Source organism: Mustelus asterias, chromosome 13 (genome assembly GCF_964213995.1).
Source record: "Mustelus asterias chromosome 13, sMusAst1.hap1.1, whole genome shotgun sequence".
Classification (NCBI taxonomy): Eukaryota; Metazoa; Chordata; class Chondrichthyes; order Carcharhiniformes; family Triakidae; genus Mustelus; species Mustelus asterias.
Window position 1 is genome coordinate 24,001,602 of NC_135813.1, and position 22,961 is coordinate 24,024,562.

General features: G+C 41.2%; 1 protein-coding gene across 2 annotated transcripts in view; it reads right to left on the reverse strand.

The window, feature by feature from the left end:
• Positions 1-22,961, reverse strand: part of rabgap1 (RAB GTPase activating protein 1) — a 177,638-nt gene that overhangs the window by 133,835 nt on the left and 20,842 nt on the right. The window contains exons 3-4 of one of the 2 annotated variants that reach the window (XM_078226560.1): positions 18,913-19,113; positions 10,376-10,613 (exon numbers count right to left, since the gene is read on the reverse strand). In XM_078226560.1, coding sequence (XP_078082686.1) covers positions 10,376-10,613; positions 18,913-19,062 — 388 coding nt within the window. In that variant the 5' untranslated portion in view covers positions 19,063-19,113. The remainder of the gene's footprint in view (positions 1-10,375; positions 10,614-18,912; positions 19,114-22,961) is intronic. The other variant, XM_078226561.1, reaches the window with a different exon arrangement.

Consider the following 22,961-nt stretch of genomic DNA (forward strand, 5'->3'; position numbering starts at 1 on the left):
TTGCCTCTACTACTGCCTCTGGCAGCTCGTTCCAGACACTCAGCACCCTCAATGTGAAAAAAACTGCCCCTCTGGACCATTTTGTATTTCTCCCCTCTCACCTTAAACCTCTGCCCTCTAGTTTTGGACACCCCTATCTTTGGGAAAAGATGTTGACTATCTAGCTGATCTATGCCCACCATTATTTTATGGACCTCTCTAGGATCATCCCCTAAGCTTCCTACGCTCCAGAGAAAAAAGTCCCAGTCTCTCCAGCCTCTCCTTATAACTCAAACCAATAGCATCCTAGTAAATCTTTTCTGCACTCTTTCTAGTTTAATAATATCCTTTCTATAATAGGGTGACCAGAACTGTACACAGTATTCCAAGTGTGGCCTTACCAATGTCTTATGCAATTTCAACAAGACATCCCAGCTCCTGTATGCTATATTCTGACCAATGAAATCAAGCATGCCGAATGCCTTCTTCACCACTCTGTCCACCTGTGACTCCACTTTCAGAAAGCTACGAACCTGCACCCCTACATCTCTTTGTTCTGTAACTTTCCCCAACGCCCTACAATTAACTGAGCAAGTCCTGCCCTGGTTCGATCTACCAAAATGCATCACCTCACATTTATCTAAATTAAACTCCATCTGCTGTTCATCAACCCATTAGCCCAATTGATCAAGATCCCATTGCAATCCGAGGTAACCCTCTTCACTGTCCACTATGCCACCAATCTTGATGTCATCTACAAACTTACTAACCATGCCTCCTAAATTTTCATCTAAATCATTAGTATAAATGACAAATAACAGTGGACCCAGCACCGATCCCTGAGGCACATGGCTGGTTGCAGGTCTCCAGTTTGAAAAACAACCACACTCTGTCTTCTGTCATCAAGCCAATTTTGTACCCAATTGGCAAACTCACCCTGGATCCTGTGAGATTTAATCTTATGCAACAACCTATCAATCATGCGGTACCTTGTCAAAGGCCTTGCTAAAGTCCATGTAGACAACGTCGACTATACTGCCCTCATCTATTTATCTTGGTTACCCCTCCAAAAAACACAAATTCATGATCCATGAATTTCCACTCACAAAGCCATGCTGACTGTTCAAAATCAGTCCTGCCTCTCCAAATGCCTGTAGATCCTGTCTCTCAGAATACTTTCTAACAACTTATCCACTGCAGACGATAGGCTCACCCGCCTGCACTTCCCAGGCTTTTCCCTGCAGCCCTTCTCAAACAAAGACACATTTGCTACCCTCCAATCTTCAGACATCTCACCTGTGGCTGTCAATGATTCAAATATCTCTGTTAGGGGACGTGCAATTTCTTCCCTGGCCTCCCACAACATCCTGGGAAACACTTCATCAGGTTCTGGGGACTTATCTACCTTGATGCACTTTAAGATTTCCAGCACTGCCTTCTCTGTAATATGTACACTCCTCAAGACATCACTATTTATTTCCCAAAGTTCTCCAACATCCATGCCTTTCTCGACTGTAAATACTGATGGGGAATATTCATTTAGGATCTCACCCATCTCTTGTGGATCCACACATAGATGAGCTTGTTGATCCTTAAAGAGACCCTATTCTCTCCCTAGTTACTCTTTTGCCCTTTGTGTATTCGTAGAAGATCTTTGGATTCTCCTTTGCTTTAGCTGCCCTAGTGTCCCCTTTTTGCCCTCCTCATTTCTCTCTTAACTCTACTCTAAAATCTCTAAAATCTTCAAGGGATCCACTTGATCCCAACTGCCTGTGCATGTCATATGCCTCCTCCTTCTTGACCAGGACCTCAATATCCCGAGTCATCCAGGGTTCCCTACTTCTACCAGCCTTGTGCTTCACTCTAAAAGGAGTGTGCTTAGCCTGAACCCTGGTTAACACACTTTTGAAAGCCTCCCACTTACCAGACATCTTTTTGCCTGCCAATAGACAACCCCCAATCAATTTTTGAAAGTTCCTGTTTAATGCTATCAAATTGGCCTTGCCCCAATTTAGAATTTTAATTTTTGTATTTTGGTTACTTTGTTGTTGGTTCACACTGGACTTCTCAACTTTGACATAACAGCTGTGGCCTAGGCAATCCTGGTGCTTATTTCGACATCAAGGGACAGGTTGCTGGTTATTGTTGATCTAAGGTGTACAACGCTGTCAATGATCTGCAGAGTGAGATTGTCAATGTTGACAAAAGGTGGAGTCTCTACCTCCTGGCCCATAACTTTAGTCTTCCTGACTCTTATTGAGAGTCCAAACTTCTTGCAGACCCGGGATAATCGATCTACAAGCTGTTGCAAGTGAACTTCAGTATGGGATACCAGTGCAGTGTAATCAACAAGCAGCAAGTTACAAACTAGGACAATATACACTTTGGTCTTGGCGCACAGTCTTGCCAGCTTGCCGTCAGTTCTGCCACACAAGTAGACATCCATCTGAGTCGCCAAAAGTACAAAGTAGCAGCAGAGAGAAAAATATGCAATAAGAGTTGATGGCAGCAACTCCACTGCTGCTCTTGGAAAGACTTCACTGCTATTCCATTGTAATTGATGAAATTGTGCATGTTCTCATGGAAAGAAGAAATAAGATCCAGGAGCCCAGGCAGGCAGCCTATTTTCCACAACAGTTTGAAGAGTCCATCTCTGTTGACAAAGGTCAGGGTGAGGCTTATGAAAGCAGCGTTGAATAGCCTGCTATATTCGTAGCACTTCTGCAATGGAAGAAGTGAGAAAATAGGATCAACTGTTAATCTGCCAGGTCTGAAGGTACACAGACTCAGGGTAGATCCGTGATGCCAGGGTCTGCGTTCTGGTCAGAGCAATACGAGGAAAGACCTTGTCCACAATACTTTACAAGGAGGTGGCTCAGTAGTTGCTACAGTCACTGTGATCCCTTATAGTGTGTGACTATTTTTGCATCATGCATGTCTCAAGGCACAGATCTTTCCTTCCAGCAGAAGCACGAAAATTGACAGAGATGCTACAGCAGTCAGAAGTCTGCAATGACACTGGAAGTTTCTTGAGTGACAATGTTCTCTGTTGCAGACAGTTCCAGGTATTGCTCTAATCACCTTTCCATCTGCTTGCTAGGTTCAGTAATGACCATCCATGCCTTTGTCTAAAAGGGCTCATTTGGTTGCTGCTGGGTTTGTTGCTTTATTGGTTCCTTCATACATCCCTTTAATACCCCCGGATTCAGCAGCAGATTATATTGTGCTGCAGAGCTTCAACCAGTATTGACAGGCAACAATCTGCTGAGACTCGATTCTGGCAGCTCAGGGCATCTGGGTTTTGTTTGCTGGAGACTTACACCTAGCTCATGGTTGCAGTAGCTGGCTCCATTTCAATCCAGTAGGCCTCAAACCAGCCAACATTCCTCTGATCTCTTTTCCCGCACACAGTGAGTGCAGAGTGGTGGGTGGTGTCGTGCAGATGATTCCACTTCAACACTGCACTCTGGCCTTGGGTATTGTTGTCTGGAAGAGCCTGGCTGAGCATGCTGAGGAACTCTCGAGTCCTTACTGGGTCAGTGGTATGGCAAATATTGATCCGAGGATGACCTTTCTTCTTGGAGTGGTATAATTTCCTTGGCTGAAGCCTGACCTAGCTTCATACCAGGGAACAATCAGTGACAAAGTCAGCACTGTGCTAATTACAAGTGATGAGGACATTGTTGTGTGTCATATGTCATGATCTCAGATATTCATCATGGAGTCCATATCTCCAGCAACCTCCATCTATTTTTGTTCCATCTTGTTGATTCCTGAGTGCCCTATACACATTGGCCAAATTGTATAGTTGGTAGCCACTCTTGTGGGTGGAAAAAGTTGCAAACCTGAGGACTGGGAGAAATTAGAAAAAACAACAAACTGGAGGACTGGGAGAAATTTAAAATTCAGCAGAGGAGGACAAAGGATTTAATTCAGAAGGGAAAAACTTATGAAAACATAAAAACTGACTGCAAAAGCTTCTATAGATATGTGAAGAGAAAAAGACTGAAGACAAATGTCTTAGTTAGAATCAAGTGAATTCATAATGGGCAACAAAGAGATGGCAGACCAGCTGAACAAAATTTTGGATCTGTCTTCACTAAGGAGGACACAAATAATCTTCCAGAAATACTAGGGAACAGAGGGTCTAGCATGAAAGAGGAACTGAAGGAAATCCTTATTCGTCGGGAAATTGTTAGGATTAAAACCCGATAACTCCCAGGGCCTGATGCTCTGCATCCCAGAGTAATTAAGGAAGTGGCCCGAGAAATAGTGAACGCATTGGTGATCATTTTCCAGCATTCTGTCGACTCTGGAAGAATGCCAACGGATTGGTGGGTAGCTAATGTAGCCCAACTTTTTAAAAGAGGGGGAAAGAAAACGGGGAATTATAAACCAGTTAGCCTGACATTGGCGGTGGGGAAAATGCTGGAGTCAATTATTAAGGATGTAGTAACTGAGCACTTGGAAAGCAGTGACAGGATCAGTCCAAATCAGCATGGATTCATCAAAGAGAAATCATGCTTGATAAATCTTCTGGAATTTTTGAGGATATGACCAGTAGAGTGGACAAGGGTGAACAGGTGGATATTGTGTTTCTGTACTTTCGACAAGGTCCCACACAAGAGATTAATGAGCAAAATTAAAGCTCATGGTATTGGGACTAATGTACTGACGTGGGTAGAGAACTGGTTGGCAGACAGGAAGCAGAGAGGGGGAATACATGGGTCCTTTTCAGAGTGGCAGGAAGTGACTACTGGGATACCGCAGGGTTCAGTGGTGGGACCTCAGCTGTTCACAATATATATTAATGATTTGGACAAAGGAATTGAATGCAATATCTCCAAATTTGCAGATGACGCTAAGCTGGGTGGTAGTGTGTGCTGTGAGGAGGATGCTAAGAGGCTTGCAGGGTGACTTGGACAGGCTGACTGAGTGGGCAAATATTTGGCAAATGCAATATAATGTGGATAAATGTCAGGTTATCCACTTTGGTGGCAAAAACAGGAAGGAAGATTATCTGAATGGTGGCAGTTTAGGAAAAGGGGAAGTGCAATGTGACCTGGGTGGCATGGTGGAAGTCACTGAAGGTTGGCGTGCAGGTACAGCAGGGGTGAGGAAAGCCAATGGCATGCTCGCCTTCATAGAAAGAGGATTTGAGTATAGGAGTAGGGATGTCTTGATGCTATTATACAGGTCCTTGGTGAGGCCACACCTTGAGTATTGTGTGCAGTTTTGGTCTCCTAGTCTGAGGAAGGACATTCTTGCTATTGAGGGAATCCAGCAAAGGTTCACCAGACTGATTCCCAGAATGGCAGGACTGACATATGCAGAAAGACTGGATCGACTGCGCTTGTACTCACTGGAATTTAGAAGAATCTCATAGAAACAGATAAAATCCTGATGGGACTAGACAGGCTGGATGCAGGAAGAATGTTCCCGATTTTGGGGAAGTCCAGAACTATGGGTCACAGTCCAAGAATAAGGGGTAAGCCATTCAGGACTGAGATGAGGAAGAACTTCTTCACTCAGAGTTATGAACCTATGGAATTCTCTACCACAGAAAGCTGTTGGGCCAATTCGTTAGATATGTTCAAGGGGGAGCTGGATGTGACCCTTGCGGCTAAAGGGATTAAGGGCTATGGAGAGAAAGCAGGAGTGGGATACTGAAGATACATGATCAGCCATGATCATATTAAATAGTGATGCAGGCTCGAAGGGCCTATGTTTCTGCTTTGTGTTGAAGATACAGTCCCTGGGTGCTGGGAATTCTGCTGACAGTAGTGTCAAGTGCCTATATGAATTGATCCTTGGGCCCACATTTGTTGTCAAGAAGCATAAGGCGGCTTTCTCTGAACCTTCTGCGGGAGGTTCAAACATCTGAGTAGAGTGTCTTTTACTGCTTAACCCTCTCCATGCTCATGCTCATCTGAAGAGATAGGAGAGGCACTAAATGAATATTTTTCGTCGGTATTCACACTGGAGAGGGACAGTGTTGTTGAGGGGAGTACTGAGATGCAGGCTGTTGGACTGGATGGGATTGATGTTCATAAGGAGGAGGTGTTAGCAATTCTGGAAAGGGTAAAAATAGATAAGTCCCCTGGGCCGGATGGGATTTATCCTAGGATTCTCTGGGAGGCTAGAGAGGAGATTGCAGAGCCTTTGGCTTTAATCTTTGTGTCGTTATTGTCTACAGGAACAGTGCCAGAAGACTGGAGGATAGCAAATGTTGTCCCCTTGTTCAAGAAGGGGAGTAGGGACAACCCTGGTAATTATAGACCGGTGAGCCTTACTTCTGTTGTGGGCAAAGTATTGGAAAGGATTATAAGAGATAAGATTTATAATCACCTAGAAAGGAATAATTTGATTAGGGATAGTCAGCACAGTTTTGTGACGGGTAGGTCGTGCCTCACAAACCTTGAGTTCTTTGAGAAGGTGACCAAAGAGGTGGATGAGGGTAAAGGGGTTGATGTGGTGTATATGGATTTCAGCAAAGCGTTTGATAAGGTTCCCCATGATAAGCTTTTGCAGAAAATACGGACACATGGGATTGAGGGTGATTTAGTGGTTTGGATCAGGAATTGGCTAGCTGTAAGAAAACAAAGGGTGGTGGTTGATGGGAAATATTCATCCTGGAGTTCAGTTACTAGTGGTGTACCGCAAGGATCTGTTTTGGGGCCACTGCTGTTTGTCATTTTTATTAATGACCTGGATGAGGGAGTGGAAGGATGGATTAGTAAATTTGCGGATGACACTAAAGTCGGTGGAGTTGTAGACAGTGCGGAGGGAAGTGGCAGGTTACAGAGGGACATAGATAAGCTGCAGAGCTGGGCTGAGAGGTGGCAAATGGAGTTTAATGCGGAAAAGTGTGAGGTGATTCACTTTGGAAGGAGTAACAGGAATACAGAGTACTGGGCCAATGGTAAGATACTTGGTAGTGTGGATGAACAGAGGGATCTGGGTGTCCATGTGCATAGATACCTGAAAGTTGGCACCCAGGTTGATAGGGTTGTTAAGAAGGCGTACGGTGTGTTAGCTTTTATTGGTAGAGGGATTGAGTTTCGGAGCCAGGAGGTCATGCTGCAACTGTACAAAACTCTGGTGCGGCCGCATTTGGAGTATTGCATACAGTTCTGGTCGCCGCATTATAGGAAAGATGTGGAAGTGTTGGAAAGGGTGCAGAGGAGATTTACCAGGATGTTGCCTGGTATGGTGGGAAAATCGTATGAGGAAAGGCTGAGGGGCTTGAGGTTGTTTTCGTTAGAGAGAAGAAGGTTAAGAGGTGACTTAATAGAGGCATACAAGATGATCAGAGGATTAGATAGGGTGGATAGTGAGAGCCTTTTTCCTCGGATGGTGTTGGCTAGCACGAGGGGACATAGCTTTAAATTGAGGGGTGAGAGATATAGGACAGATGTTAGAGGTAGATTCTTTACTCAGAGAGTAGTAAGGGTGTGGAATGCCCTGCCTGCAGCAGTAGTGGACTCGTCAACATTAAGAGCATTCAAATGGTTATTGGATAAACATATGGATGATATTGGAATAGTGTAGATTAGAGGGGCTTTAGATTGGTACCACTGGTCGGCGCAACATCAAGGGCCAAAGGGCCTGTACTGCGCTGTAATGTTCTATGTGTTGCCTCTTGAGATTTCCCCTGCCAGAAGAATGTGTAGCGTTTCTCTTTAAGGGATCCACTTTGAATGAGCCTAGTTTGTTGCCAAGCAACGTCCATATTGAACCTTCTAAGTTCTTTGTCGATCACAGCTCTCTTGCCTCCATCATCAACTTGCAGAACGTTGTCAGTAAGGCCAGGACAAATGGTTCACAGGTTCCAGCTTGTGATGCTGATGTCTTCTTTGTTGAGTTTACCTTGCCTAGTGCATAGATTAACAACCAACCTGCTGAGAGATGAATCTATAAGCACCCATTGAAGCAAGCAGGCTGTGGTGGGACAGCATCTAACTGACTGGGGCTGCACAGTTTGAGGCAAGCGGTAGCTATCCAATGAGACATCGTTGAAAGCGACTCGATGCTTGTGCTCTACGCCAATCAAGTGAGAACTTTACACAAGTAAATGTTCCTTCTCATGTCGTGCCCGTGTAAATCACGAAGCTGGAGTGCCCTCTCCAGGGCACAGGCCTGGATAAATGGTATGGAGATTCGGAGTTGCCCAAGTATCAGGGCAGCCCTCTCGGCATTGCTAGTATTGCCCGAAAGGAAAGGATAAAACCAGTGCTGTTTGGTACCAGCTCTGCTGCAGGAGTTACCAGAAAGCTTCCTAAAGATGTCAGGTTAGCCTGTGAGAGTACACTCCAGATTTTGTAAGGGTTTACACCCTTAGCTCTGTACTTTCCTGAGATACCTACAAGGCAGTGGGACTATTTATCCAAAGTTGGGGGGCTAGTTTGCGGACACCAAGACATAACCTGCTGTATGCTACACATTTGCAGACCAGGTCTCATTCCAGTTCCCTGCAGATTAGCCCAAGTCCACAAAATACCATTTCACATATGTCATCACAGAGAGGCATCACAAAAGACTTGACGAGCGTTGGTGGGAGAGGCTTATGCACTCGGCTTTGTTTCAGCAAGCTAGCAGTGACAGCCGCAAGAGGTAACAAACAGTGTGACTACAATGCACCACCCACTACACTAACACAACACACTGCATTAACCAGAGATGCACCATTGAGCATCACTATTATGATAATACTTCTAGGTTGCACCCAAAGAGGATTTCCCCCAAGATTAAAAGTAAACAGAGACACTAGTAGCTCCACTTCTATCACAAAAAACTTTTTAAAAAATTAATAATTCTCGGTGAAATAATCTCGAAAACATTTTTATCTTGGACTTCCAGAGCCTCCCACCCTAATTTTAACACACTCCAGTGTATTTTTATATCATCTGTTTCTTTCTATCTTTTGGCCTCTCTCCAACTTTCTAAATGTGCCCCCCCCCCCCCCCCCCCCCCAACCAAACCCAATATTGGTCCTTTCTGCTCAGAGCTTTTATTTCTGTTTTGGCACATAGCCAAAACTTTTTTCTGTTGAAGCCATTGTCTCTGACCCTGCCACACCCTGCTCCCACGATCAAACAACCATATCCCATTATGTTGCACATCAAAGCTCCAGGTTCCATTGGTAATCATCCCATCCAATCCAGATGTGTTTCCTTTTATTCCTGCCACATCAGTTCAAATATATCTATCTTTCCACTTGTTTCTCCAACTTTTATTACTAGGCACAGATATAACTCCTGCCATCCCAGTCCCCTTTGAGGATGCTCCCTTCCATCTGTCTGATCTTTGCCTGGTCTTTTTCTACTAAGTAATTGCCATTAATGTGATCTTTAATATTTTTTAAATTTCCCATTCATCAATAGAACATAGAAAAGCTACAGCACAAACAGGCCCTTCGGCCCAAAAGTTGCGCCGAACATGTCCCTACCTACTAGGCTTTACCTATAACCCTCTATCTTACTAACTTCCATGAACTTATCCAAAAGTCTCTTAAAAGACCCTATCGAATCCGCCTCCACCATCACTACCGGCAGCCGATTCCACGCAGCCACCACCCTCTGAGTGTAAAAATTATAATTTATATAATCACCTTTAATCTCTAATTTAAAAAATACATTTAATGTGCAACATTTAAATTTATGATTCATATCTGTCCATTACAATTTACACTAAAATTAACATTTAAAACATTTTAGTTACATTAAATAACTGATCATTTCTTATCAGTCCAACATTTGATGAATCATTTTCATATCTTACTCCAATTTGCAGGCTCAGATTTAATAAATCATTCCAAATTATTCTTTATTCTGGATTACACCTTTTATTGATTCAGTGATTTTTAGAATGTTGAAAATTACGCAGCTTCATTGTTATTTGAGATTATGAGGTAATATGGGAGCATCACAGGCGCAGAATGCTGTTACCATTGGATAAACAATGAAGTGGATGACAACTATATCAACAAATCCAACAGGATATCTGCTACAAGAGCGATAGGGTTCACCGTGAGCAATGCCGTACGAGAGCAACTGGCAAATACTGGTGTTACATCTGAAAACGCAGCAATGCAATTAAACAAAATCAAAAGATGAAAAAAACCCTGAAAATATCCAAGAAAAGTAACTGCTGCACCACTGCAGCTGGCTATTCCAATACAAATAATCAACATTAATAATGGCATCTGATCACTAAAACTCCCTATGCTAACAAACATGGAGAAAGGAAAATTTAACGTATTCATCACTTTTATACTTGAATACAGTGACTAAGCTGCAAGAATAATTGCATTTTCCTCTCAACGATTATGGAACATTGTTGGTTTCTGCTACCCATTAGGATGACTGACTGTCAGTAACTTGACAATTTCACTTACCTTCTTGTGTTGGTTTAATTGGCAGACTCATATCTGGTTTCTGGGACACCACCATTAAGCCTGAATAAACAGGTGATGGGGTTAAGGAAATATCCTCAGTCAGTGACTCCTCGCTTGTAGCAGAAGCAGGCATTGCTTCCAAAGGCTCCCTGACAACTTGATGACCCTCCATGGATGAATCCATCAATACATCCTCCAGTTCCTTTTGTAGTTGCTGTTCACTGCCATTTCCAACTATCTGTGAGCACACATAATGTAAATAAAGTTCATTAACTGCATTTTTACTTAATAACACTCATAAAAAGAAATGTGCGTGTTTCCATTGGTTATGATACACACTGACCCATTAAGTTTCATGTATTTACTGTCAGTTGTAAATTTCTTTCTGGTAATACAGTAGCTCATTGTTTAAACTACCTTCATTTACATCTTTATAGTGTTTCACAACAAATCCAGAAAAAAGAGGCAAGCTCACAAAGAAGATCCGTGAGAAATGATGAGAACAGCCAAAAATTAAGGCGGAACAAATGCTGGCAGGGTAGTTTGCATGTAGGTAAACAAGCAGCTAAGTGTGAGCATAAAACAAATACAAAACTTGAGATTTATACATACCCATTCAGGCAATTGCATGCAGTTCTGTGCTTCTCGTGCTGTGGAATCTGCACAGCTTACACAGCGAAGTACACAAAATATTTGACAACTATTAAGAACCAGCAACTTAAGCTGACCAGGAAGATAACGAGCTATTTCAGAAAGCAGGAGAAGCTGCAGGAAATCATATGGTGATAAAGGAAATTTCAACTGCCCAGAGGTTAAATGGTCAGGTCAGAAACAAGACAGGGGAGAAATCGAGCACAAGCAAGTTCATCGAGGCAGTTAGTGATATCCAGAGCAGCAGCTGTATTTGATATTAATCCAAGCAGATTAATAACCTAGAATAGAGAGAATAGCTGAGCCAAGCATTTTGTAAGCTTGTGTGGAATTGGGGCATATCATTAGTGCAGCAGGACTATCCTTGCACTGACCACCCTCCCCAATCTTTCAAAGAAGTGCTCTTGACCATGGCAGTTCTGATCTCCATAATTTGAGCAGTCACAGCGTGGAGCCAGCATAATTTCACTAAATCAACAGTGCATTAAAATCAGCACGTGGGTCACACATTCCACTGAACCGTCCAAATAGACATTTTCTATAGGAATTCCTCACTAACATGGTCCTAGTTACACTATTATGTTACATCATGATACCTGTAGGTGGCACAGCAAGCAGAATTTCCTGCTTATTGCATTTGCTGTTCGTTTACTTGAACAAAAAAATCCCCAGACTGAAAATTAGATTCACTAAGATTGCCTTCTGATCAGTTTGTGTCATCGCCAATAGAACAACATTGCTTGCTCCTTAACTGGTAGCCGATTTATATTTTTCGGAATAAACTAAGATATACATTTTTGTATTTGGATTAGTAGTTGAAAGTTTTCCTCCTGTCACCTGCTATCATTAACAGGCCAGGGCACTAAACAACCACCGACTGCCATTTGGATTATTGAGAAAAAGTATTTATGATTTCTGCAGGTAGGTTTAAATGTTTCTCTTTTGTAAAACTAATGGTCCATTTCCACCTGCTCCATGACACCTGTTATTTTTGAATTTTGATATAATGGACAGACATATGATGCCTCTCCTGCAAATTTTATGGGACATCCCCAATGTGGCAGGGTGAGAAGGAAGCTAAACCAGCTTTAATTTCATTTCACAATCAGGGAGCCCTATAAGCCAAGGAAAAAAAAATCTGCTTTTCTACTCTAGTAACTATTATTTTAATGTTAAGATCGAACGTGCACAACTTTAAATAGAAAATTTTGAAATAAAGAAATAAAGAAAAATTTAAGGGGAAAACTAAGTGGGACCATAACTAGAAAGGCCATTTTCAAGCATATCTTAATATTTTGTAGATTTGATTACCTCTGAGGGCCTACAATGTCCCCTCTTAATAGTGAGAGTAATATTCTTGATGCAGCGGATCGTACATGACCTGTGTAAGGAGTGATAGAATAAGACAAGGCCATTCAGCCCATGATTTCTGCTCTTTAAAACTCAATGAGGCAGATATGCATTTAAGGAAAAGCTAGGTAAGCACAAGGAGAAAGGAATGGAAGGATATACTGATCTAAAGTTAGGTGAAATAAGGAGGTTCATGCAGAGTTTAAAACACAGCACAGACCAGCTGACCAGAAATAGTCCGTTTCTGTTTGCGTAGAATTTACACCACAGAGTTAAATCAGGTTAAAATAGCCCATTGTGCACTGCAGGACAATCAACCCACCGATCAGTAAAAAAGATGTAATTATGGATGGGTGTGTAGAAGTCACAGTTGCACAATGCACCACCTTGAGAGTTTACTGAAAACGTCAATGACTAGTGTGTGGCACTTTCACATAAAACAATTCCTGAACTTATTTGTTAAATTTTAAAATGATCACTGTCCATAAAATCTAATGTCTCCTATTAAAATGACCTGATAAAAATTGCAACAAGGCGATTCAGAAAACACTGCATTTGCTATGTGCAAACAAGACCAGAGGTATGTTCTAATCTGCAGCAATTTGTAAACTAGCAATGACAAACAATTTCAAAGCATTCCTCATTAATATTAAACCAGACAATGAGTTAAAATTAACATCAGAACCAATTCCAACCCAACTCGTCCAATTCACAATTTAAGCTTTTAATGGGTAGAAATATTTTTTCTAAAACTACTTGTTATTAGTGTTAGCAACCCTGTGTTCATTATAATTCAATCCCAAAATAGACCAAACACTTTTCATTCACTGTCTACATAATAGATACCATTGCTGATATGAAGCTCAACAAGCTGATGTGCCACAATGAACACTTCAGATAATGTCAAAACAATTTTCTCCTGCACCAGCTAATGTTAAAGTTCTTCTATACTTTAATAAAATGTGTAGCATTAATGTGAACTAAAATGTTAATATATATCAATAAAGATGCATAATGGAAAGTTCATGTCATTTAGTCTCACTATCTCACCTGGATTATTTTCCTATTGTAATTCACTATACACCACACACTATACTTGGGTGATTAATTGCTCCATCAATTTATCTTATTATTCAGTCACAGTAAGAAACTAAAGCTAGTCACATCCTACCCTATAACTTTGCCTAAAGTCACTATCCTGTGTTCATTTATTTCCCCTCTCATTAAACCAGCTCAGATGAACTGAAAAGCTACTCATTAAAACACCCTTCAGATATGTTGTGAAATCTTTTCATTTTCAAATTTATAACATGCATGAGATAAATTTGCAGTTACAAAAGTTAGACAAAACAAAGGAACCAGAAAAACAGGACTAACAAAACCACAGATAAAACAAACTTAGATCAACAACCAACTGTCATTAATTTCAATTCATCCAACCTAAACACACTATTATGAAGCACTAGGCTTTATTGTAAATTAACATTCGGAAAATCAAGGTACACAAGTTGCGCTTCCAAGCACCAGTCATGAAAGGTTGCACCAAAGAACGACTGCCATACTGGATTTTATCTTCTTCTTAGGTTGTACCTCGGGTCTGAGGATGACTTTCTTCCACTCCCATTCAGTGGGTTCAGAAATGGCTGTTAAGTCTAGTGCACAAGTGGCACTTGAAGAGTTTGGAGATTGATGCACTCCCTCCAATGGCTCAACTTTGCCTCTGCACATTTCCAAAGTCTTGGCCTGTTCCGTACCTCCTCGAATAAGCCTTTTCCATATTTGGTGGTCATAAGCCAGGGCCCCCCACGAGTCAACATGCCTGTCTGACTTCTTCAGGGATGCTTTGAGGACATCCGTAAAGCCTCCCTGCTGTCATCCTGAGAATCTCCTACCACAATCAAGATCCAAGTAGGGCAGTTGCTTCAGGTGTCAGGTATACAAATTTCATGTCCCATCCACCAGTTTGGAATTAAAAAAATTTTTTTTTAATGCAATTTGGGCGTTGCTGGTAAGGCCAGTCATTGTTGCCCATCCTTAATTTCCCCTGAAGTAAACTTTGGACTACTTTTCTTTCCACAGGATTTGGAGAATCTTGCAAAAGCACCTCTGGTGGCACTTCTCCAGTGCTTTGAGGTGCCTGCTGTAGGTTATCTAAGTTTCTGAAGCAAATAGGAATGCAAGGATCACTGTTGCCCAGTAACCATAGCTTTAGTCTCCGGTTTGAGATCAGGATCTCAAATGCTCTCTTCCTCAGTCAGTCATTGGCGGTAATAATGAATTTTGTCATTTGTATCTGCCTTCATTGAGAGGAGTCTTCCAAGATAGGAAAAATGGTCCACATTTTCCAGGATCTTGCTGTGGAAATTCGGTATCAAAGTCACTGATATGTACAGTGACGGTCTGCTAGATTACCCATTGCTGATGTTTATTACTGACAAGGCTAACAGCTTGGAAAATAATCTGAGTTTCTCATAACATTGTATCACATCTCACCCATCCTATCTGTATCAAGCTCCACTGTCTCATGGCAAACTTTGTGTCCTTATTTTCAAAGACATTCATGACCATGTTCCACCTTATCCAAACTAACTTTTATTTTGTTTGTGCCCTTTATTCCTTAGACTTCAATTTATTGATCATTTTCCTGTGACACAATCTTAAAACTTAATAATCACTACAATGCTTGCTCCCGAAACCGATTTCTTCCTTTAACACCCTCTTAAAAGTTGCATCTCTCTGCTTCTTTTCCATCTCTTGCATGGCACCCTTCTATACTCCTTGCAAAGCACTCAGATGTTTTTTTTGCGAGGGTACTACACTCGTGGTTTTTCTGAAATACTCTTATTCAAAACCATTTTTGGATCCAAAATTTTATTTTAGTTTTCAGAACTACTCTGCAATTAACATACCAAATAGACTTGATCCTTAATGCACTATCATTCACGTGCCATGTTGCTGAATACCCTGGCTCGTGCAATTCAAGAACTGTTACTTCCTGCTGCAACTACTCGTTAGTGATGTTTGCTTGAATAGTTAAATATCTAAGTCTGCAATGTCATATTCTTAAAAATATTGGGAAAAGGTTTTGAAAATTCCAAATGTTCTAGTTTTATTTCGAAGGTGCTACCTTGGTCGCAAATTACAATATTCAGTACTTCAGAATCTAACCACGAGAACTTTAAACTTTACAGTGATCAAGTCTCAATCTTCTCACTTTATTTTCTAACCACAGAATAGCTGATCCTTGTTATGTTCGTCACAGCTGATGAAGGTTGCCAAAAGCAGAATTCTTGTCCTTTAATCATATTGGGAACAGTGCTATATTTTAGGTTACAGAATTTGAAAATGCACACATGGAAACTGGCCTTGAAGAAACCTCAAATTGAATACTCAAGCTCAGAAATTGGTCAGAGAAGCCAATATATTGAACTTTGGTGGCTCCTACATAGTAGTCAGGTTCTCAGTCTTATGAAGGGCAAATATGTAGACTTAGAATCATAGAATCCCTACAGTGCAGAAAGAGGCCATTCGGCCCATCGAGCCTGCACCGACAACAATCCCATCCAGGCCCTATCCCCGTAACCCCACACATAATTACCCTGCTAAGCTCCTTGACACTAAGGGATAATTGAGCATGGCCAATCCACCTAACCCCCGAACATCTTTTGAGTGTGGAGGAAACCGGAGCACCCAGAGGAAACCCACGCAGACATGGGGAGAATGTGCAAACTTCACACAGACAGTCACCCAAGGCTGGTGTTGAACTTGGGTCCCTGGAGCTGTGAGGCTGCAGTGCTAGCTACTTGTCACTTTGCCGCCCACTTCACTCATGCCAAGCAGACACAAGAATCATTCTAGTTGTAGCAAGCATGCAAACCTACAGACATCTAAGTGGCTAAAGGATCAATGAAACTTTACTGTATGTTGATTAAAAACATAAACTAATATATGAAAATTTGGCGTGTTTTAAAATTCTTCTCAGCTTGTTTTTGTGTTACTGACAAGGCTTGGGTGTATTGCCCATTCTGGTTGCTGTGATGGCAGTGCGAGTCTTCTTCTTGAGCCAGTGCAGTTTGTGCAGTGAAGATGCTGCTGCAATGTTGCAGTGCTTTGATATGGTTGAGTGGCTTGCTTGACCACTTTGGAGGACAGCTGAGAGTCAATCACACTGCTGTGACTGGATTCACATATTGGCCCAATCACGCAAGGACATCAGATTTCTTTCCCTGTAAAGATATTAATGAACCAGTTGGGTTTTTTTTTTCACAATCCAACAGATTCATGCTTACTTTTACTGAGCGCTGCTTTTTATTTAAGACTTTCTTAAAGTGAATTCAAATTCTCAATTGTCACAGCGGGATTCAAACTCTCATTCTCTGGATTATTAGTTAGACAGTAAGAGTTTTAACAACACCAGGTTAAAGTCCAACAGGTTTATTTGGTAGCAAATACCAATAGCTTTCGGAGCGCTGCTCCTTCGAAGGAGCAGCGCTCTGAAAGCTAATGGTATTTGCTACCAAATAAATCTGTTGGACTTTAACCTGGTGTTGTTAAAACTCTTACTGTGTTCACCCCAGTCCAACGCTGGCATCTCCACATCATTATTAGTTAGACCTCAGGATTCCAAGCCTAGCAGCAACAAACAACTAACTTACCACTTGTTTTGTAGTTTTAACTACTGGCAAATATCAATATTAACCTTACTTGGAGATGTAGCAAAATCTATCAAGTTTCTACAGCATTTCTATCCTCCTCTTGGAAATCTATGTTATATTAATCAATTATTACACTCTTGCTTTGGCATGTATAATCTTAAATGTAATTAGTCATAGTGTTGCAGTGCTTTGATAGGGCTGAGTGGCTTGCTTGACCACTTTGGAAGACAGTTAAGAGTGAATCACACTGCTGTGTGACTGGAGTCATAAACTGGCCAAATCACATAAGGCCATCAGGTTTCTTTTCAAGTCAGACTGATACAGAAGGTGCAGGATTATCTGAGATACCAACATGTAAAGGGTTGAAATCTGAAAGTTAAGTTAATGCCAAGTAAAGCTTGAAACAAAACATATATGAAGTGGGAGGAAGATATCAAATTCTGAGGCTGCATCTTCCAGCTACAAAAACATATTATACTTACTGAAAAAACAAGATTGGATGAAGATTGCATATTACTCCTCCAATCACGTAGAGCATGATGTTTATAACTAGTGCAATATTGGCACAGGATCCATAGCACAGTTATTAACTGTAGATTATTAGTGAGTTAACATTGTATGAACCAACTGAACTTGAAATGAACCTCAATATGCTATACTACAAGCACCAATATGGCAGTAAAATGGTCAATATGCAGAAAACATACGATTTTTAAAACATCTTTCACAATTTGATAACTAATCATTGTTAACACAACCTATCAACTCTTATTAAAAATATATGAAACTATAAAAACTTGATAATTACCAGCCTCTGCAGACAAAAAGCAGTTACACTCTAGAAGTTTCAATTACTGTATTAACATGGGTTTGACTAATTTTTAAATAAAAATGAGTTGCTGCTGAATAAAAAGATCCAGTTTAGAATGTGCACTGCATTCCTGTACAGCTGGTGCAACTGAATAATAACTTTTAAAATACGTTCCAGATTCTAGAAGGTGATTTTTTTTTGGGGGGGGGGGTCAGAACTGAGAGGGAAAGAGAGCAAAGTAATAGGATGCTTATTATATATTTATACCACAAGCACTATAATGCAAGTTGTATATTAATCTGTTTCACAGCTTTTAAGAATTTTGATGAAAATAGACCTATTAGTCTATTGTTCACGAGTATTGAAAATAGTTAATTCAATACACACAAACTGTAAGCTGCTGGACTGGTACTATTTCTAGTGCTTTGAAAATATAGTGATTGCCACATATCCATTAGAAGATGTAAAACAGAACAGCACTCAGCTTGAACTTTCTTCCTCTCTCAACCTTCTAAATTGCGAGAGATTTATTTGATAATCAGGGGATCTAAAAGTTCAAGTATATTTTCATTCTACACCTCAAGCAAGGAAATATTGTGTCTTTTCCACATGGCATATCTTCCACACACTAGAATACTCCCCTGCCCATGTTACAGTGGCATTACCAGGTATGACAAGCCATGGCCCCGTACTCTATAAAAAGCTCCATCGCAAGACACTGGATTTAAATCTGTTTTATCTTCCACTGGTGACTGACATTTGTCCAGCAAGTTTACGGTAAACACCTTGCACAGTTCATTTTTCTCTTTGGATAATTTACCTCAGATTTAATTAACATATCCGGAAACATTTGTTTACTAGCCTCTCTGAAGGATTTATACACTAAAGCAACTTTAATTATATACCAATATATTTGTTTCCCTCTGTGGTATAAAGTAAAATACATGTGGAACAGTGGCAAACATAACCATCAATGGTGTATCACAAGATCTGTCTCTTGTGAATAAGCATACTGCTTTCCCAGTGCATATCCTCAAGGTTTTAAAGTTGAAACACTGACACCTTCTTACCTTAAGTCCTGTTTTCTCATCATCACTACCATTATTGGTAGATGGCGTGTCATCACCATGGCGGGAAACCAGGACAAAATCCTCACTGTTTAGAGTGGATACCGAGTCTGAAGAAACACTAACTTTTCCAACTGAAGCCTTGTCATCCATGGCTGCTAAAGCAAAGGCAACTCATGAATGAGGTATAAAACTTAAAAGTACCTGGAAAATAAAATCAAAAACTGATTTAAGGGTATATTATTCATTAAAACTACTATCCTAAATCCTTATCTTTCTATACTATACATGACCAAACAATGGAAACAAATCACCAAAATGTTCATTTGGCATAGCCCATTAGCCAGTGTTTCTAAATATCAGATGTGTCATAGACCTTTACACATTGTATTTCTTTTATCTTATCTTGACCAAGGGGCAGCAGACGCAATTCAACAATTGTTAAATAATTTGGAACTAATAGTAGGGGTTGAATGGAATTATGGTACAGCGTGCTCATCAAGAGTTTGTGAAGCAGCAAAAAAAGTAACATTACACGTTCTCAAGATTTGCACTGTATGCCTGTTAATATAATTGAATAATTTAGTTGCTACTTCTAAAGGAAAAACTATAGTAATGATCGAGTGGTTAAATGAAAGCAAAAATTTGGCATCAGTGGAGAGAGAGTGCAAACCTAGGGAAGTTAAATTACTTCTTTATGATTACTGGCAGGCTCTACTGGGGGCATAGGCACATACTTTTTACTGGTCGTCATAGGGAAGTCGTTCCAGTGCACTTCCCAACCTTTTCCTGGTGGACCCCATTTTAATGCCTCAGATTTTGTGTGGCCCCAGACTGAAAGGTTGGGAGTACGACAGGTGTTGAGTGGGTGGGAGCAGAACGTGGTAAAGCTTCAGCTCTTCAACTGGGGGGGTATCTTCAGTTGCTGCTCGAGGTTGGGGGAAAAAAAAAACATGAGTTGAGCACTGGAGGAGTTGAAAAGGCAGGATTTCTAATAAAAATACTTACCCTTACACAGACTTTTTTTGCAGTGGGAATCAGGGCTCAGAGCAGACTCAGAGCATTAGGCCATGGCCACCAATAGGAAAAAAAAGTGATTTAAAGGGGCTTTGCTGCTGTTAGAAAACAGTTCAAGCTCCATGGCAGCCATTGCTGCTCAGAGCTCTCAATCCCAAAATCACATCTCATGACCTCATTGGGGGGTTGCACCCCCACAGTTTTGGAAGCTCTATTTCTTGAGAGTATACAGATGAACAACTGCCCCAGATATTAGGAATAAGTTATAGGCAAAGAATAAGATATTGCGCTCAATGTTCTTTTGAAACGTGACTTGGTGACACAGTGAACTGCTACCTCACAGTGCCAGGAACCCAGATTCAATTCTGGCCTCGGGTCGCTGTCTGTGTGGAGTTTGCACACTCTCCCCGTGCCCGCGTGGGTTTCCTCCGGGTGCTCCGATTTCCTCCGACAGTTCAAAGATGTGCGGGTTAGATTGATTGGCCATGCTAAATTGCCCCTTAATGTCAGGGGGATTAGTAGCGTAAATACATGGGGTTATGGGGATAGGGCCTGGGTGGGATTGCCATCACTGCAGGCTTGATGGGCCGGATGGCCCCCTTCTGTACTGCAGGGATTCTATGATTCTATTCTATGATACTATGAAACTGAAGTCATTGTGGTCTTCAAGATTATGAAGGAAATTGATAAAATTGATCAATGCAAATAATTCAATTTATAAACTGAATGGTAAAAGGGTTCAAACATCAGTAGACACTAGATTAAAAAGAAGTAAATCACGACAAGGGGCAGGCAGTGCAATGCTTTAACCTAAAAGGCAATAAAAATTATAAAAGAGGTTATCAGAAAAAGCTCTTGAAATAGGCAGGGAGAGGACTTCCAGAAAAAACTGGATGAAAGAGGAGGTAGAAGCATCAAAAGAAGCATCAAAAGAGCACAGGCCTGTTTGTCAATAGTGGCCTTCCCATGTGCCTACAAATTCTGTGTGTTTTTTTACACCAGAGGTATCTGACCAGTATCTCCACAGAGTGCGAATTCATGGAAAACATCATTTCTGAAGATTTTGGTGGTATTGACTGAGCAGGTGTGTCAACACCAGGGTTTTACACTCCCAAACTGTCATTAATCGCTTAAATCATGGATTGTTTCTATTCTGCTACTAAATATCGATTTCAATGGTAACAGCCATTTGCAGTTTGAAAACAATTTCAAATGATTAATTATGAAGATATATACACAGTCAGAGGACTGAGCTTGCATATGTGTGCATATATATAACTCCAGGGTTCCAACTAATTCAGAAACTTAACCATGACATTACTGTACCGAGTTATAGCCATATAAAGGAATAATCTACATGCAACTAATTTGCTTAAACCATTTAGAGAAGTTGGACAGTCTCATTGTACCAAAATATAAAACATTGTGCAGTTTGTTGAAATTTGTCAATTAGTTTTCATTTCAGGAAGCAAACAGGTTAGCAGCATTAGCCATGCTAAATTCTCCCTCAGTGTACCCGAACAGGCGCCGGAGTGTGGCCACTAGGGGTTGTAATTCAAAACCAAATACAAAATTGCCTTAATAGCTCACACCTATCTCCATTTTGCAGTCGGTGCACATACAAATACCCAGAATATGCACTGAATTCTGAAGTTTTGAAATTTGTACGTAGATTCAACAATTCATAACTTCAACTATCAAACTATTCAAATACAAGTATAAAAGTAATTTGGATTTATATAATCTCCATTACATAATTGGCAATTGGGACTAACTGGGATGGCACCATGGACTGGTTGGGCCGAAGAGCTGTATTGCTCTAAGACTCCATGTCTTCAGGAGAACCCAAAACGCTTCACAAGTACGGCCCTTGTTAAGCACATAAATAGAGCAGCCAAGCTGCAGATAGCAAGCTCTCACAAATAACAAAGGTGATGCGTCAGCAGTTAATTCTTGCTGCCAATTATGCCTCTGTGAATTGCCTGAAGACATTAGGGATAAATTTTGGCCAGGACACCAGGAAGACTGCCTCTTCTTTGAATCCTTCCACAGGATCTTTTACACTCAGACAGGCAAGAACCTGGTTTAATGTTTCATCTAAAAGATGGCATCTCTAAATCTCCACATCATATCTAACAATGCCACACTCTGTGCTGAAATGTCAGTGTACATTCTGTGCTTAAAGGACCACTACATAAATCTTTCCGACTTGGGTGAGCATGCTGTCAACACTAACTCCAGCTGCAGCCAACCGGAATCACTTGGCCCACACTTCAGCCACCACGCACTTACAACTTTCCTGGACAGAGGCAGGATGGACCTTTTCCCTAATTCCCGGGCAATGATCTTGATTTTATAATCAGGAACTAAAAGTGAACTGATATTTCATATCCCACACTCATTCTGCTCTGAGCCTGTAAAGGCAACCAAAGGTTTAGAAAGAAAAGCAGCTGCATCTACAGAAGGGTTATACCCACCTACCCTGCACGCACGCACCTACCAAGTCAATGTAAAAGGGTCATTTTTCTACTTCCCACTCCAGGCATAGCAACAGCCACAAATGAAGATCCAGATTTCACAGTAAGAATAATAGCAAGGCTAGCGGTGCTCTCTCTCGATAATACATAAGTCGGACTGCAATTTTTAGTATCCACACATGTTCAGTGATATGCTAAAATCAAGGAGTTGTAGCGTCACTACATTGCAACCTCATCAAGAGACTCGGCGACTGACAATATGCAATGGTATGAATATTTAGTTTATTTTCTTAGTGTCACAAGTAGGCTTACATTAACACTGCAATGAAGATACTTCATTGCAGTGTTAATGTAAAATCCCCTAGTGGCCACACTCCGGCGCCTGTTCGGGTACACTGAGGGAGAATTTAGCATGGCTAATGCTGCTAACCAGCAGACTGTGCAAGGAAACTGGAGCACCCAGGGGAAACCCATGCAGACACGGGGAAAACATGCAGACTCCGCACAGACGGTGACCCAAGCAGGGAATCAAACCCGGGTCCATGAGGCAGCAGTGCT